Source organism: Vicugna pacos, chromosome 11 (genome assembly GCF_048564905.1).
Source record: "Vicugna pacos chromosome 11, VicPac4, whole genome shotgun sequence".
NCBI classification, from domain to species: Eukaryota; Metazoa; Chordata; class Mammalia; order Artiodactyla; family Camelidae; genus Vicugna; species Vicugna pacos.
In genome coordinates, this window is record NC_132997.1 from 67830973 (window position 1) to 67848680 (window position 17708).

Sequence of the window (17708 nt, forward strand, 5' to 3'; positions counted from 1 at the left end):
TCAGACAGTCTTGCCTTCAAAAATGATTAATTCTTACCAGTATTTTTGTGTACTCTGGTAAAGATTACACCATGCATATTCAAATGGGTCCATAGATACCCATTTAGTTTGTCTCCTGTATGTGCCATACTATACATACCTTTCCACATCTTGCTTTGGTCACTTAATCTATCTTGGAGATCATTCCCCATCAGCTCATACGGAGTAGTATTAAAGGTTATGTGGAAACGCATCATTACAGAGATGAAGATGAATTAGGAATTTTTGTAATTACACTCAGTGCTGTAGAGAATATGGCACAAATATCATTTTAGACTTTATACAAATATCATTTATACCTACAGAATAAATATCTTTGAACCAGAATTACTGTTTCAAAGAGCATGTAGAATTTTAATTTTGGATGAAAATATTTATAACTCTGCTAGGTGACATGAACTCCCACCTCTGACAGTCTTCAGTTAGAAGTCACGCCTGTTAGGGTGGCTGTTATTGTTAAAACAAAAGACAACTAGTGTTGACAAAGAAGTGGAGAAATTGGAATCCTTGTACAGTGTTAATGGGAATATGGAATGGTGCAGTCTATATGGAAACTAGTACTAGTACAGAGTTTCCTCAAAAAGTTAAAAATAGAACTATCATATAATCCAGAAATCCCACTTCCGAGTATTTATCCAACAGAATTGAAATCAGGGTATCAAAGAGGTAACAGCACGCCCATGTTTGTTGCAGCACTATTCAAAATGGCCACTGTAGGGAAGCAACCTAATGTCCATAGACAGATGAATGGATAAAAAAATGTGATATAAGTATATGTGTCAAATATATTTATATAATGCTTAAATATTTAATATATTTTAATATACATATATAAATATATGTATCAAATGGAATATTACTCAGCTTTCAAAAAGAAGGAAATCATGCTATATTCAATAACATGGATGGAACATGAGGACATTATGCTAAGTGAAACAAGCCAGTCACAGAAGGACAAATACTGAATGATCCTACATACATGAGGTATCTAAAATAGTCACACTCATAGATGCTGAGACCAGAATGTTGATTGCCAGGAGCCGGAGGTAGGGGACAACGTGTTTACTAATCACAGGTATAAAGTTTCAGTTATGGGAGATGAGTAAATCTGGAGATCTGCTGCACAACACTGTGCCTATAGATAAGAATACTGTACACTTTAAAAACCTGTTAAGAGGGTAAATCCCATGTTAAATGTTCTCACCACAATAAAAAAATTATTAAGCTATATATTTATAATGTGTGCATTTGTTTCCTCTTAATGTGTTATATTTCAATAAGAATATTTTTTAAAACTCTAAGCTTTTCTACTTTAAATCAGTAAGCTAAGAAGTAGAGAAGATAAGAATGCCACACTCTTACCAATATGACTACTTTTTATATATTTGATTCTTTAGCTTTGCATATGGTAGCAAGTATATTGACTATTATAGATCAGAGTGATTGCTTATTCTTGGCTAAGAGTTCTAACTTAAATATCCCATTTAAAACTTATAGCACTATGAGATAGTATAGGGTCATCTTCATTTTATAGGTGAAAAAACTGAGACACAGAAAACTGAGACATAAGAACCAATTTGCCTAAGTTTGTACAAGTGAAGAAGTCATGGTTTTAACCCAAGAAATCTGACATCCCCAAACTCACCCTACAGCGTATACTTGTATAAATGGGCTCAATTGGCATATAAATGACAATGGAATATCATGACAGTCATTACGCTAGACCAAAGTTACTTGGAAAATTAAGGCAGGAGATGCGAAAATGGGGTATTTAATTTTTTTTTAATTTTTTTGCATACTCTAACCATCAAACTGAGATGAGCAGATAGAAGTACCATATGATCCAGCCAATCCTACTTCCTGGTAAATAACCAAAGGAAATGAAATCACTATCTCAAAGAGATACCTGCACACCCATGTTCATTGCAGCAATATTTGCAATAGCCAAGACATAAAAACAACGTATCTGTCAAATGTGACACTTAGGTAATGGAAATGTGAGATATATATACACACAATGAAATAATATTCAGCCATTAAAAATGGAAACCTTGCCTTTTGTGACAACATGGATGGACCTCGAGGACACTATACTAAGTGAAATAAGTCAGCTAGAGAAAGACAAATACTGTGTGATCTCACTTAAATGTGAAATCTAAAAACATCAAACTCATAGAATGGTGGTTGCCAGGGGCTGATAGGTGGCAGGAATGGGGAGATTCCTGATCAAGGGTACAAACTTTCAGTTATAAGATGAATAGGTTCTGAGAATCTAATGTACAGCATGGTGACCACAGTTAACAACACTGTATTGTGAATTTGAAAGTTCATATGAGAGTAGAGCTTTAATGTTCTCACTTTAATAACAAAATGGTAATTATGTGAGGTAAAGGATATGTTGGCTAACCTTATCTGTGGTAAATATTTCACAATATATAGGTGTGAGCTGGCCTTGAGAGAAGTTAAGGCTGTGGGACCCAAGTCCACGGCTACAGAGCATGTTTGTAGTATGCAGTAAATAACTGCTCCATGCATGCATCAATTATATAAGATTTAGAACAAAGAAAATAGAAGTTCACATGTGCTAGAGATATTCTGTAAGCCTAATGAACAAAGAAACTCAGACTGCGCATGTGCTGACAGAAAACAGATAAAATCAGGACAGGTGCATCATAGGCGCGCACCTCCCTATGGCAATAAAGTGTTGTTAACCCCATGGTGTCTCTGGCTGAAGTCTGTCCAGCAGTATGGCAACTCCTCGTGAATTTTTTCATTTGGGCGCTCACCTCCTAGAACCCCACGTCAGCCTCCCTCGGCTGACAATAGGCATATCAAATCATCACATTGTACACCTTAAACTTGAACAGTGTTGTGTGTCAACTGTATACCTTCTTGAACCTAACCCCTGGCAAACACTAATCTGTTTCCCATCTCTGTAATGTTGTGTACATGGAATCATGCAGTATGTGACCTTTCGATGTTGACTTTTTCTCTCAGCAAATGCATTTGAGATCCATTCAAACTGTTAATATGTATAAGTTTGCTCCTTTTTAGTGCACAGTATTATCCTATTGGGTGGATCCACCACCATTTATTTAACCATTCACCCACTGAAGGACTTCTGGGTTGTTTCCAAGTTTTAGCTTTACCTCTTAAACTTCTCAGCACTTTTAACAAAGGGACTTGAAAATAGAAAGCATTCAATTCAAATTAGTTCATTTGAATTAATTGCTAGTTTCACCCAAAGCTGAATTCTGTGCTGACACCATCTCTAACGTGTATATTGCCCTAAGGGGAAATGTCAGTTTCTCCAGAAGCTTCCATTGGCTTACTACACAATCCTTCACTCATATCTGAATCTGACATCTAGAGATTATAAAGCATTGATGTGGTTCTCAAAACATTTCAGAGTTCTAATTTGACTTAAGTGCTTTGGAGTAGAGTGAGAACAGATCGCTGGTATTCTTAATAGGTAATGAGGTATAGCCAACGGCAAAGTGCGACGGGGCTTTAGTCCCATCAAAACCTCCACCACTTTTAAAATAAAACAAACAAAAATCATATCAGCATCACCACCTATCCCACAATAAGTTTTGTCTGTACTGCCTACCTTTGTTTGTCTTTTAATTTGTCTGTCAATTACTTTCCTAAGCAAACCAGTCAAGTGAGCTGAGAAAATTAATTTATTTGGAATGTTATGTTCCCTTGATAAGTTTCACCAAAATTAATACATAAAAAAAATATATATCTTCCATACCTCATCATTTCCCCCTCTTCCAAGAAGAGATCCCTGGAAGCTCTGCTATAGGTAATAAACACCTGGTCCCAGACTGCCATCAACAGTTTGGGATGGAAAGGCCCTGCATGTCGAAAACAGAAGCCAATAAGTCAGCACTGGGGTGGAGCAAAGGAAAAACTACTAACTACATACTCTACAATACTTGTCACAAGAATATGTGGAAACTGCTTATGTTTATATGGGTTTTTTTTTTAACATTTTTTATTGATATGTTTATATGTTATAATGAAACTACTATTCATACTATAAAAATAATACATGTCTATGATGGACAACTAGGAAAATGCAAATTAAAAAAATTTTAATAATAAGTAGCTTCTTTAAATGAATCTTTTGGGGGCATTGGTGTAACGCATCCCTGTATTTCCAGTTATTTAAGATTTGAAAAGCCAATACAAAAAATTACAAGTTGTAAGAAACCCTACCTCTCCTCATATTGAAAAGATGTAGTTTTCTAAGTAATCAATCGATAAAGACAGTATCAAGAACAGGAAATATTTAATAAGACGTAGAATCTTTGATTGTTAGGCAGATTACATAAAAGGAACAGAAAAACCTTTTAAAATCTTTTATTAACAGAAGATCTTAGAATTATAGAATCTAAGAAATCTTATAATTTTAACAGAGAGAAAATTAAACTCGTTTCTTTTCTTAAAATTTATTTGTTTGTTTGTTGGGGGAGGAATCTAGGTTTCTTTATGTGTTTTTTAATTAATTTCTTATTTTATTTTTTACTGGAAGTACTGGGGATTGAACCCAGGACTTTGTGTATGCTAAGCATGTGCTCTACCACTGAGCTATACTATCCCCCTAAACTCTAGTTTCTTATCAGCACATTATGAACAAGTCTGGCAAGGTACTCAGAAAACCTTCCTAGTACAGAGGATGGCATCAAAGGCATCAAATCTCTACCTTCAGGCTGAAAGGGTCATGTCCCTGGTTGAACTCTGTAGCTCTTTATTGCTCCTTTTCTGATGGACCAGGCCCTTTCCTACCTTACATTGCCCTGATTTGTAGCCATTCATCAGAGTGAGACCACCTGCATGCAGGGAATTTACCCCTCAGCAAGACTTGCAAGGAGGTTTGCACTTATCCAATGTCTAATACATGGTACCCCACAGATTTTCCATTGGTGATTTGCATTTTTCATGAATGAGAAAGTTGGTATTTCTTCTTGTCTTGCTGGCTCATCCTCTACCATCTACAGAACCAACAGTCAAAAGAAACAGAAAGTAAATGTGTCCCCTCATCAAGGGAGGCCTCATGCATAGCTAAGCCAGGGGCAGAGTTATTCCTGGACATCTTGATGCTTTCCTAATTTTAAGTAGAATGGTGTCCTATGAAGGCAATATTTCCCAAACTTTAGTCATTCACATCCCTCATCCCCAATGTTTGCCATATCTGTATGCCACCTTTAATACTGCTTATTTAAAAGTCTCAAAATCAATTCACCTCTTTAATTAAGTATCTTTTTAAAAGAAACTTTCTATAGCCACTGTAAATGCGAGGAAAAAGAATTATTTTCCATAATTTGAAGATAACCATAAACATAACAATAAAAAGGAGATAATTGATAATAAAATAGATGACTAGTCAGGAAACTTGAGTTTCAGAGCTGCCTTCTTTTTGTTAACTACGTGCTTTCTGTTTCCAAGAGAGATTAGCATGTGCTAGAAACAAAGACATACAGCAGAGTTAGACTTTCTCCTTGATACACTCAAAACATTGAAAAAAAATTGATAGGGAGACTGTGCTAAGATGAATAGTGTCCCCTCCCCAAAGAGATTCATGTCCTAATACCAGTAACTTGTGAAAATGTTACCTGATGTGGCAAGAGAGACTTTGCAGATGTGGTTAAATTAAGAAACTTAAGCTGGGGTGTTTATTCTGGGTTATCTGGGTGAAGCCAACATAATCACAAGGGTTTTCATAAGAGGCAGGCAAGAAGGTCAAAGTCAAAAAGAGAAAGATGACAATGAAACAACCAGAAGCAGAGGTGAAGCACTAGCAGCCAAGGAATGCGGGCAGCCTCTAGCAGCTGGAAAAGGCAAGGAAGCAGATTCTCCCCCAATGTCTCCAGAAAGAGTGCAGCCCTTTCAACCCTCAGAACCATAAGGGAATACATGCAGGAGATGATAAGCCGCTAGGTTTGTGGTCATTTGTTACAGGAGCAATAAGAAACTAATACAGAGACTAACTCTCACACTGCGTGATTCAACATTATTTAATACCATGCCCAGGTATCAGCTAAAATCTTCCATAGCACCAGAGCTGTGTACCCTACACTTGGGAAACACTGCCTAACGAACTCCCCTAAGGCATCCAGGGAAATGGTAGCCATGGATTAAAGCAACTGCAGAAGAATTTAGGCCTGAGGCAGAGAAGCTGCTTGCTAAAATGGCAGCTGATTATAGGGGAAGCTCTGCGTGGCCAGTGTTGACTTCCCCCTCTCCTTCAGCTTCTCTTTATACTGGAGCATCTGAGCTGAGGAGGCAGCATTCCTGAATCAGCCCTCCTCCAGCCAATGGAGTCTGCACTGAGGTAGGTCTTAGCTATAGTTTCTGTTCCTAAATTGCACTGCTTTTCTCTTAGATTAAAATAGGCTTGGGAATTTTTTTCTCAAATTAAATTTATAAAAGACTTACTGTGTTTTGTCTAATTGCAAAAGTAAAATGTTTATTATAGGTCTTCTTAAAAACAGAAAGACATTGACAAAGAAAATAATAAGTAACCAATATCCTCCCCACCTTGAGAAAATTACTTGATTAATACTTTGACAGATTTCTCTCTGGTCTCATTTCCATTCATGTCTGCTTTATAACTTAAAAAATATGTAAGAAATACTGTGCAGTAGTCTTCATTTTCTTCATTAAAACACACTGTGAACACTTCTGCATTATCTATAATATTCGTATATAATATATCTGTAATGACCAAACAGTATTGTGTTGTAAGGATTAAGTAGAATTTATATAACCATTTCAATCACATGGATGTTTAGGCTATTTACAACTTCTCACTCTGTTCCTTATAAATATTTTTGTTCATTATTGACAGAAATAAATTTCTGAATTTAGAATATTCAAATATTTTATACACATTGCCAAATTTCCCACCAGAGAGTTATAAAGATTTACACTGAAAACTGAAATATTTTTAAAAGAGAATTAATTGCATCTTTGAGTAAATGAAAGAGAGGAAAATAAGTGGTAATCTTTGGAGGGGAAAAAGTAAGAAGAAACTTTTTATTCTACATTTTATGTGATAAATAAGAGCATATGCTTGGCTTTCTTTTGACTTGACATCCATTTCAGAGCATCTCCTTAAAGGAGAAAAAATAATAAGTGAGGAAATTTTTAAGGGTATTTAGATGAATTTATAAATTTATAAAAATAGTATTTTCTGGGTATAGAAAGGTGCAGCAGATGGACAATTACAGCAAAACGTGAAAGGTCTTTTCAAAGTCTTTGCCTGTTTCAGAAGTCTCATGCATGGTACACACTCTGCCAATAATAGATTTGATGATATAATCAATGCAAACAAATTGTATAGCCTTAAAGTCAGTTTCGACTTTGGCTGTCCACACAGATTATCAGACGGAGAACTTCTAAACTCCTCACTTGCTAAGTGTTGCCGTGGCAAAGCCCATGGTGGCCAGAGTAGCTTTACCTAAACCTCACCTGGCAAAGTCCATCCACTAAAGAGCATGGTCTGTTGTCAGATCTCCTGTTCCAGCCTTCTTATGTATTGAAATATGAGGTAGAGAATCTTCACATAGTCAGCCTTATTTTTGGTCTTCTCCACCTCAAGCCCACAGATTGATAACAATCCTAGCACTAAGGACAACGGTAAATAACAGCAACAACACATTAAGTAGCTTCTAGGTGCCAGGGGTCATGCTGTGCACCTCACACACGCGTTTTACTTAGGCTTTATAACAATGGTGCAAAGAAGGTGTTATTACTATTATCAATTTATAGGTAAGAAAAGGGAAAATCAGAAATTGTCCAAGGGTCCAACTGGTGAGGGGCAGAGTTGGGATTTGAACCCAGGTCTTTTGGTTTCCACTGTTATTGTCTCCTCTAGGGGAGACTCCCTGCTAGGTGTCCCTGTGACTTGAGACTTCAGTTGGTATTTCCAGGCTTTGTAACTAGACCTACACATCCTCATGCTCACTCCTTTAATAGCCCTGGGAAAAACTTTCAAAGCCACCCAGTGACAACTAGAATCCTTTATGATCCTCAATTGTACCATCTTTCACTTAGTATATTATAGATTTCAAAGAGCAGAAAAATTCGTTTTCTTCTATATCTTTAAGGACAGTGTTTTAAAACCGTTCATAGAGTTTCCAGATTTTTTTGTAGTTTATTTTGATCTCTTTTGTTTGGTGTCTATTGATGTGATTAAGAAGAGGCTGCCTATTCCCTGTTGGAAAAACATACTAGGTGTGTCAAAGACAATCAAATAAACATTTCAGGGCAGGAGCTCTAGGGGTGAATATTCTGGAAATGACATGTCATATGTCAACATGTCAACAGGGTGAGGTAGGCAATCAGCTGATGTGTTCTGAAAATGCAGAGAATTTCAAAAGCAAGAATGTATAGAAAGGAGAGGCAACTTGTGAACACAGAGACACTTACCATTTAATTATTTTAAAGGAGAGGAAGGTATAGCTCAAGTGGTAGTGTGTATGCTTAGCATGCACAAGGTCCTAGGTTCAATCCTCAGTACCTCTATTAAAAAAAAATTAAGTAAATAAATCTAATTACCTACCCACCTGAAAAAAAGTAAGCAAAATCAAACAAACAAAAAGACAAAAAAAACTACCTTAAAGGGGGACAGTGGATGTTGCTGGGATGTCTCCTGAATGCTAGCGAGGTGATAGGAGGGGGTTCCTATTTATCCTAGCTCCTCTACACCTTCTCTCTGTTTTCACTCCCCACGGCCCTTGCTTGCCTTAGCCTCCACCATGCTAAAGCTGACCTTAACGCATGTGGGCAAGTTGTTTCCCTCTCCTGGGCCTGTTTTATCCGTGAAATAAACTAGTCCATCTGCCAGGTCTTTGTCAGCTTCAGTGTGTTACAGTCCCATAAATGTGACCACTTTAAAAATCAGGGCAGGATGAAAGCAGAATTGAACAACCAGGCACTTCGCACCCCAGCAGCCAGGGAAGGTCCAGTGCCTGCCACTTTTTTGCCTTTGGGGGACCCTTTCCAAGGTTTATTCCCCTCTCCCTTATAAAAATTTATAGTGCTTCATGCTGCTTTCTGTCTCCAAGCCCTAAATGGGGATCACCCTAGCCCGACTCTCCCCTCAGGTACTCCTGGACCAAAATGATTCCAGCCACTTCTCTACTGCCTACGTCAAAAATTTCAAAATCTCAAAGATGATAAAGATGATAGTAGAAGTAGATATTTTCCAATTTTTTTCAAAAGGACCTAGATATAATGTCAGAGGAGAGAGAGGTTATAGTAACTATCTTGTACCAAAGATTTTAAAACATTTTTAGAAGCAAAAAGTCTTTTCAAACAAAAAGATTACAAGGTTCCAACATACATAGAATAAATAAGTAGTAGGTGGTTAGTATAAATTTATCGTATAAAATCCAAATTTTCAACTGTCACCCATTATAAAGTAAAGTGGCAAAGACAAAGCTACTTTGGTGAGCCCCAGAATTAGAAATTATTACGAGCAACAGGACTGTGGTTGTATCATCTCTGCTTACTCTTCAGTGCTCTATTTGGTTTGGCTACAAGATACAGTAAAGTCATCACAGAGAAGTAGTTGACATCGTAGTCATTTTTAAACCATTAAGAAGTTTTCATCAACTTCAGTTCTCTTTAATTATACAAGACAGCAGAGGGAATTTTACTCCAAGATTCTGGCACCGGTTAATGATTAAGTGGTCACTGATGCTGTGAAATTTGATGTACAACATTTAAGATTACACATGAAGCACAGTCATTCAGGTAGGTAAAATTATATTTGAAAACAAAATTTAATTCATAGGTTGGTAGACTCCTTTCAGCCCTTCTACAGAAACCAGGCCACCACAAAACACTGTGTGAACTACCAAGCTGGCTAGAACTAACTTTTATAGATCCTAAGGTCCAGAAGGGGAAGTGACCGCTCTACAGTCCTACAATTTGCCACCCAGGGACCCCAGAGCCTGGGCCCTACTCCAGTGCTTCTTCCACTGTACTTGAACGCCTCACCAACCAGGCTCGTTTTTCATTAGTGGAGCTTCAGGGCTTATGACAAAACAATGTAAAGATTTTTCTCACAGTTAGGGGAAGAAGGATGTCTGCGGGCAAAGGAAGTAACTTAAGGGGCTCTTAAATGACTTATCTGCCTCCTTGGATAATGTCATCCTACGTCTGATTAGTATTGGGTTTATTAATCTGCATAAATGTACTCACACGTTTTGGGAAGTTTTAAATTCAACATTTATATTTCTTCACCTGCTGGTTTGTCACAGGTAAAATTTGTAAAAATTTCAAAACTCTCCTTTTCTCTAATGCTATTCTCAAATTTGCCATAAGTTTGCCATCACTAGCCCAGATCCCCTGCCCTGGAAACTGTGAACTCTGGAGCTAAGCTTCAGAGAAGTCAAAAGTCAATACTCAGTCCAGGGTTGTTGGGAGACAGAGGCAACTTTGATATGTGTTTTCCTTGTTTGTGGAATGTGTTCAGGAAGAAACATCCCTCCTTTGGCCTTCCATCACATTTTCAGCTAGGGTTCACATCACCCAGGTGACAGGTTGACTGAATACAGTTGTTACCAAGTCCCTAGGGTAGAAGGGACCTGGGAATCTCTTTTCTTACACCAAAATGCCCTCCACCAGGGAGGAACTATGTCTAACCAGTTCTCTCTCTTTTTTTTTTTTTTGGACTAATTCTTCCATCATAAATATTTTCCTTCATGATTTTCAAACATACTCAATTTCTGTCAACTCATTCCAAATTTTCTTTTTTCTTTGACATGGTGTCCAAGAAACCATTTTGATGATACATATAGTGAATCTATTAAAAGCTGAAAAATTGAGAATGCCAAGATTTAAAGACTTCAGGATAAACTTTTCATCTCTAAATGCTAAAGGTACTTAGGAAAATTATTTTGCTATCATTTTGGAAGTAATTCTGGAAGTTCAGCCCCTTCACTGCTGTTTTTACCTCTTTTATCTCTGGGATTGAGTGGCCCTAGATGCTAACCATCTCAATAAACCATGAAAAGTTTAGCTGATCAGGGTATTTGTGAAATGCCTCTATGGGGGGGGGCATCAGATTCAGGGTGTTTTCCGCTTGGCATCATGCAGACCAAATCCATGTGATCTTACTCTCTAGACTTTGCCATATATTTTGTTACATGCCACCCGGTTTTATGAACTTAATTAATGTTTAAACCCATTGAAGATGAAGGAAGACTGAACCAATATAAACTATCATTAGCCCTCATAGAAATGAGTAACCTGTATGTTTGTTTATTCAATCACCGTGGTTTCTCATTTTGCATTTTAAAAACTCAGAGAGGTTATGGTTATCATGAATCATTACTTTACTACATCACTGATGCTGGTGAGTACAGGGAAATCTTTAACCCCGGAAGTCCCAGGCTTATTTCACTGTCTGGGGCCAAATTCCTCTCTAGGGAAGGAGCCAGGCTGGAATAAATTGCCTCACAGAGATTAGAGGTTCTCGCCCTGCAGGTGGGATGACTGTGAGTCCTGCATGGCAGTGACTCCCAAATGCAGCTCTTCCTCGTCATCTAGTTTACCTGACAAAACTACTAATTCCCGGACCCCAAGCCCAGAGACCGTGTCGTAGTTGGTTTAGGGTAGAAACTGAAATCAGTGTCATTGATCAGATGATTCTCAGTCTGACTTTCTTGACTATAAGAGGTAAAATCAAATTTGAAAACGTTGTCCCCACCTGGCCTGATTATAAATGAACATCCAGTTAGTATATGCATTTGTCATCCCAAGAATCAAACACTGTCTTCTGCAGTTGGTGAGCATGAAATATCTTAGTTATGAGAAAAGGGAGCATCTCATAGAAATCACAATGATGAAAAGTCATATTTTTTTGCTCATCTGGAAAATGGACAGCTATTAAATCATGATGACAGGCTCAAATGCAAAACAGCTCTTGGAGGATTTGTCAACAGATACAAAAAAAAAAACCCCAATATTCTAAAATATGATTTAAAAAGCATGTTCATACACCTTTTCTAAGCAGGATTTTTTTCAGATCTATGTTTATATACTGTGATGGCTCTAGGCTGTCTCATCCTCAGCATTATTGACATTTGGGGTGGGGAAATTTTTGCTGTGAGGGTCTGTCCAGTGCATTGCAGGATGCTCACTTAGAAGCACCCCTGGCCTCTCCCTCTAGGTGCCAGGAACATTCCCACAGTGATGGCATCCAAAAATGTCTGCAGACATTGCCAAAACCCCTGGGAGATAAATTCACTCTCAGCTGAGAAGCACTGCTCTAGGAAAATCATGTAAGCCCCAAGGCTGCAGGATTTTGTAACATAAGATGAAAGAGTAAAGGTGGCTTTCCTAGAAATGAAATCAGAAAAGACTCTAATAAATGATACTGGTAGTATGAAATAATTACTTAGAAAAAAATAACCCAGATTCAATACCCAACTATGCTGAAAAATAAATTTCAAATAACCAGATAAATTTTAAAATTGTAAAAACATTGACAAGAATATAAAATATATTTGTATAACCTTGGAGTAAAGAAAATCTGTCTTTAAAAACTCAGAAAACCCAGAAACTCAAAATGAAAACCTCAAGAGACTTAACCCATAACATTTTAGCACTTCTGTATGATGGATTAATAGCTAAAGAAAGGCACCACAATCACAATTTTCAAAAGGGAAAGAGAAAATACTCACGATATTTATCACAAAATGATGATCAATATTTATAAAGATTAAAAGCCCAGACAAATCACTAAAAAAAAAAACACAGAGAAAACAGGCTAATCATCTTCAAAGGCAATTCATAAAAGAAAATCTAATAGCCAACACATTAAAAATGTCTCAATTTCATTATAACACAAGAAAATGAAAACTAAAATTACAATGAAATAGCATCTCGATTCCTTCACATTGGCAAAAATAAAAAGGTTTCTAATGTGTAGAATTGATGAAGGAAGATGTGGAGAAACAACCAGGATCATGCTCTATTATAAGAACTTAAATTGGTTCAATCTTTTTGAGGGAACTTAGCCTGGAAATACAGATGGATCCATTATTCCACATCTGTACGTCTTTTCTATAAAAATACTCTCATATGTCCACACTGTATATATTTATACACACACACACACATATACATACATATATACATATTTATATGTGAGCAGATGCTATGATATTATTTGTAATAACTAAACATTGCAAACAAGCTAAACTTAAGCCACCAAAGTTTTGTCCATATCACAAGATCCTTCAAGAAGAAAAAGAAAAAGGGAAAGGAAAGACTGTTCTCTAAGCAGCCACCATGTGCTTATGCCATTTGCACACATTTTTTCCACTTATCCTGATAGCATCTCATTTTCAGTGAGGCTCTGAGGGGTTAAGTGGCTTGACAGGGAGCACCGCGTCAGGAAGGGATGGAGTCAGGAGTCACACTGGGACCAGTCTGTAGGGGATATGAGTGCTGCTCTCTACACCAGATGTTTTGTAGTTTCACAAGCTGATGAAGAAACTCTGGCTTATCCTATACATGTCAGGTCAGAAAGCAGAAGGCGTGACTCCACAGCCTGTCATAGTAACTAGGCAGCCATGGCTGACCCCCACTGCCAAGCACAAGTCTGGGGGAAACTGTTTAGCTACCAGCGAGCACAGGCCTCTGCAGCTGTCATATTGCCCACAGTTGAACCCAGCCCTTGCTACCTGCCCCAGGCCCCGCCATGGTGTATGTGTCTGCAATCAGCCCCTGCTACCACATAGGCACCTGCAGCTTGTCCCCACAGCCGAATGTGTGCACAACATGGCCTCCAGCCTCCACTGTCACCCATCCGGGTCCCTAGCTACTGGACCTGGAGGCACTACTGAAGACCCTAAACGTGCCTGCAGTCAGCGCAGAGACCTGCAGCGCTCACCAAAGATCACCCAGCTATGGATGCTGTGAACCCCAACAGTCTGAGCCAGGGACACCCCTCCCCACTGGACCTACTGCCACCACACGCTCCCACAATTGTGCCCTGCACCACTAGACCTGGGGTCATAGCACACTTCAGCATCCCCCTTCCCACAGGTAGAATTCTTCCTTTGCCAAAATCAGTCCATAAATTCAGGAAGAGATGACTGTGTCTTCCAATGAACAGACACTGACACAAAGCTCTGGGGGTCATGAAGAGTGAGGAATACAGTAAACCTCCAGTAACTGGCCCCAAAGAAATGGAGATCCAGGAATTGTTCAACAAAGAATTATAAATAATTGTTCTAAAGATAATCAGCTACAAGAAAGCACAGATAAATAATATAATGGTACCAGGAAAACAACACAAGAAGGAAGTGAATAGTTCAACCAAGAGATAGAAAACATAAAAAGAACCAAAGAGAAATTTTGGAGCTGAAGAATGCAATGACTGAACTGAAGAATTTAGGAGAGAATTTCAAAAGCAGACTTGAACAAACAAAAGAATGAATCAATGAGTTCGAAGATAGATCAACTGAAATTGTCCAATCAGAGGAGCCAAAAACAAACAAACAAAAATAATGAAAAGGAACAGAAAAAGTCCATAGAAACTATAGGATAAAATAATAGAAACCAAGTACACATCATTGAAATCCCAGAGGGAGAAGAGGGGGAGAAAGGAGTAGAATGGAAAGGGGAAGGCTTCTGGCTGTAAAACATTTCAAAATCCTAAAATGTCAGCAGTAGGAGCCCAGGTTCTTTTTCTAAAAACCTCACTTTGCATAAGTTCGGAGTGAGCTCAGCAGCACTAAGAACATGTTCCCTCTGCTCTTCTAAATTAGGTCAGCTCCTATGCCTTACCACGCATCTGAGCATCAATGGTAGGAATGTGGAGATTGGTCCAGATAAGAGCTTCAGGCTTACTTCATCACGCCTATGCAGCTGGCCCAGAGTGGGTGAGGCTGCAAGTGTGGGCGGGTATTTTCTTACAGACCCATTATTTCTGTTCCAGCTTTGGCTCCTTCACCAACCACATTACAAAAGTCTCTAAATGAGTGTGGCTGCTGGTAGCTCAGTTCTGAAGCGCTGAGGTAAAAGTAAAGAAATGTTTCACTTTAAATAGTGATTGTCTTAAATTCTAACACATTCTTTACTTAAAAATAACAATAAGTCTATTCTCCTGCCCTGTTTAAATATTTGTAGGCTAAGGAATTGCTCACCTGGCCACACAGTTGATTGAACTAGGGCTTTTGGTTCATGGAAATAACTAGGCTGCAACTTATTTGAGTTATTACAGATGATTAATTACCAGGTATCCATCAAACTAATCTCTCAGCAATCAATTGGTGATTACAAATCCAAATATAAATTTTCATACACATCTACTTAGTTGAGCTAGCTAGAAATGGCCTGAACATGGAAGAATTATTTTCTTCCAATCAAGGTTTTCATGGATCACTAAAAATAGAAAACGTCCTAAATTTTTTGATATTTAAATAAAAATACTTGTCACTACATTGATTTTTAACTGAAAGGCAGTGATCATTGAAGCCCTGGAAAATGACTCTAGAAGTTTGTGATGTGTTTTGCAGACCTCATACCTTTCAACCTATTAAAGAAAAATAAGAATTAGGGGGGAAAAAAGAAATGGATTCCCTCTGTGGTTCCTATCACCTGACGATGAACAGGGTTTTATGAACTGCATCATATGCACGTAATTCCAGGTTGCATCAACGAAGGTGCTACCCATGAAGTTGTGTGAGGGAGTGGGAGGAGCCAGATGGCCCTGGGACATCCTGGAGTATGTTTTCATTCTACATTGTGTTCTTTCGTTCCTATCAAGCAAGCTTGTTTAATTTGCTTCAGAATTTGGGGAAGAAGTTACAGCTGGACAGTATATGAGTATTTAAACCTACAGATTCTTCTGACTTATAGAATCAGCTGTCATATTGCCAGGAAAAGATAAATGCAGATGTTGGACCATGTCAAAAATCTTGTCAAGAGTGTGGATTGTCTCACACAGAACAGAGATGTGGCTTCTGATTCTGGTGGCATACTTGTTCCAAAGAAATGTGAATTCAGGACACATGCCAACTAAAGCTGTGGACCCAGAAGCATTCATGAATATTGTAAGTGGGGTTTTTCCATGTTTGGGGGGAAACAGAGTGCCTTACATGTTAATGTTTGCATCTGTGTATTATCTGCATTATATATTTATATATGGTGGTGATTTTTTGCTAGTAGAGTAGAGTTGTTAATTAATAATTATACTGGAAAGGAGACTAAACTGGGTATGAGTAGACCTGGGTTCACCTCAAACAAATTCAGTAAACTTAAATGACTTAATCACTGAGCTTCAAACACAGCTTAACTTTTTCTTGAAGGCTTAGTTTCGTTCTGTGAACAGAGAAATCATTGCGGTATCTTAGGTCAAGCTCAGACCCATAATTGTTTCCATTTTGTCTGTGCTTCTTATTCTGTCTCTACTTTTTCCAGTATTAGAAAGATGTGAGATCTCACTTTTTACTATCAGGACAACCACTTGAAGTAGCGTCCTGGGCCATTCTAATCTACTGTTTTCACTCCTATTTTGAATTGGTAACTGTTGACTGGCTGAAAAAAAAGAAAGGGACCCTTATGAATGCTAGTGAGGGCCTCCTATGAGTAAAATTCATGAATGATGTGACATTTCTAGGAATCCCAGGGAATTTTTTCAGCTTCTTTCACATTCTTAGTCAAGTTTTAATATTGTCTGCCAAATGGTCACACTTCTCCCGTAGCAGACATCATGATGAAAGCTGCAGAGGTACTATTTTATTTCATCTTCACTGCCCTATGCAGCAGACACGCCTATCCCGTTTTTCCAGTCAAGGAAGTGAGATTAAAAAGGTTAAGCAACTCCAATTAGGCCACGCCCGTGGTAGGCAGTAGAGCTACGACTTAAATTCAGGCCTGCCCGAACACACAGCTCAAAATTTTAATCCCTGTGCAATAAACCATCCCAGGGGACAAGAGGCTGCCTCCACCCGCGTGAGGTGAGCATGTGTTGCTCATGCTCCGTAGGTTTATCACAGATTTCACGTGACTTTATGCACATTTAAGACCCTTTTCATGGATGAAGTCTAAAACTCTGACAGGCCATAGAAATATTCTAAATCTACATGATGTCTGATCCCACGTTTCTTTTGACCATTCCAATAATAGACTGTCCTTTGATGGTTTGTCCAGATCGTCAGCAAATTGATTGTAGGTCCTTAAGGGCCATCCTTCTGGCCCCGAGAAGCTCCCATACAAATCCCTCTGGTCACTCAGTGAAAGGAATGTCTTTAGTCACAGGCAGGACTAATCGCCCTGGGTCTCACCCACTGGGTATGCCCAGCACTGTTGGGACTTCAAGAGCCCTAAGACTAAAATGCATTGAATTAGACTCTGTTGTTGAGCAGTTATGCATTGAGAGGCAAAGTAAAACAGAAAATCATATAATCGCTCATATAAATTAAATGAAATAGAGTAAAAGTGGTTCAGAGTCTGAATGGGGTTGATTCTGTGTACTAATTTATCTGGATATAATTTATCCTATATTTTGGTATACAACTGGCCTCATTCATGTTTCTTCCAGCTAGTGTTAACTGAACACCTGCTAGGCCCCTGATACTGCGCTATGCACTGAGGTCACACAGAGATCCAGGTACATCAAAAGCCCTGAGTTCATG

At 38.3% G+C, this 17708-nt stretch overlaps 1 protein-coding gene across 5 annotated transcripts in view; it reads left to right on the forward strand.

The window, feature by feature from the left end:
* The first annotated feature begins 6250 nt into the window (after nucleotides 1–6250).
* Nucleotides 6251–17708, forward strand: part of LIPM (lipase family member M) — a 29296-nt gene continuing 17838 nt past the window's right edge. The window contains exons 1-2 of one of the 5 annotated variants that reach the window (XM_031682449.2): nucleotides 6251–6379; nucleotides 15931–16124. In XM_031682449.2, the coding sequence (XP_031538309.1) occupies nucleotides 15978–16124 (147 nt within the window). In that variant the 5' untranslated portion in view covers nucleotides 6251–6379; nucleotides 15931–15977. Of the gene's footprint in view, nucleotides 6380–15770; nucleotides 16125–17708 lie in introns of those variants that run through there. The other 4 variants (XM_031682451.2, XM_072971566.1, XM_072971567.1 and 1 more) reach the window with 4 other exon arrangements.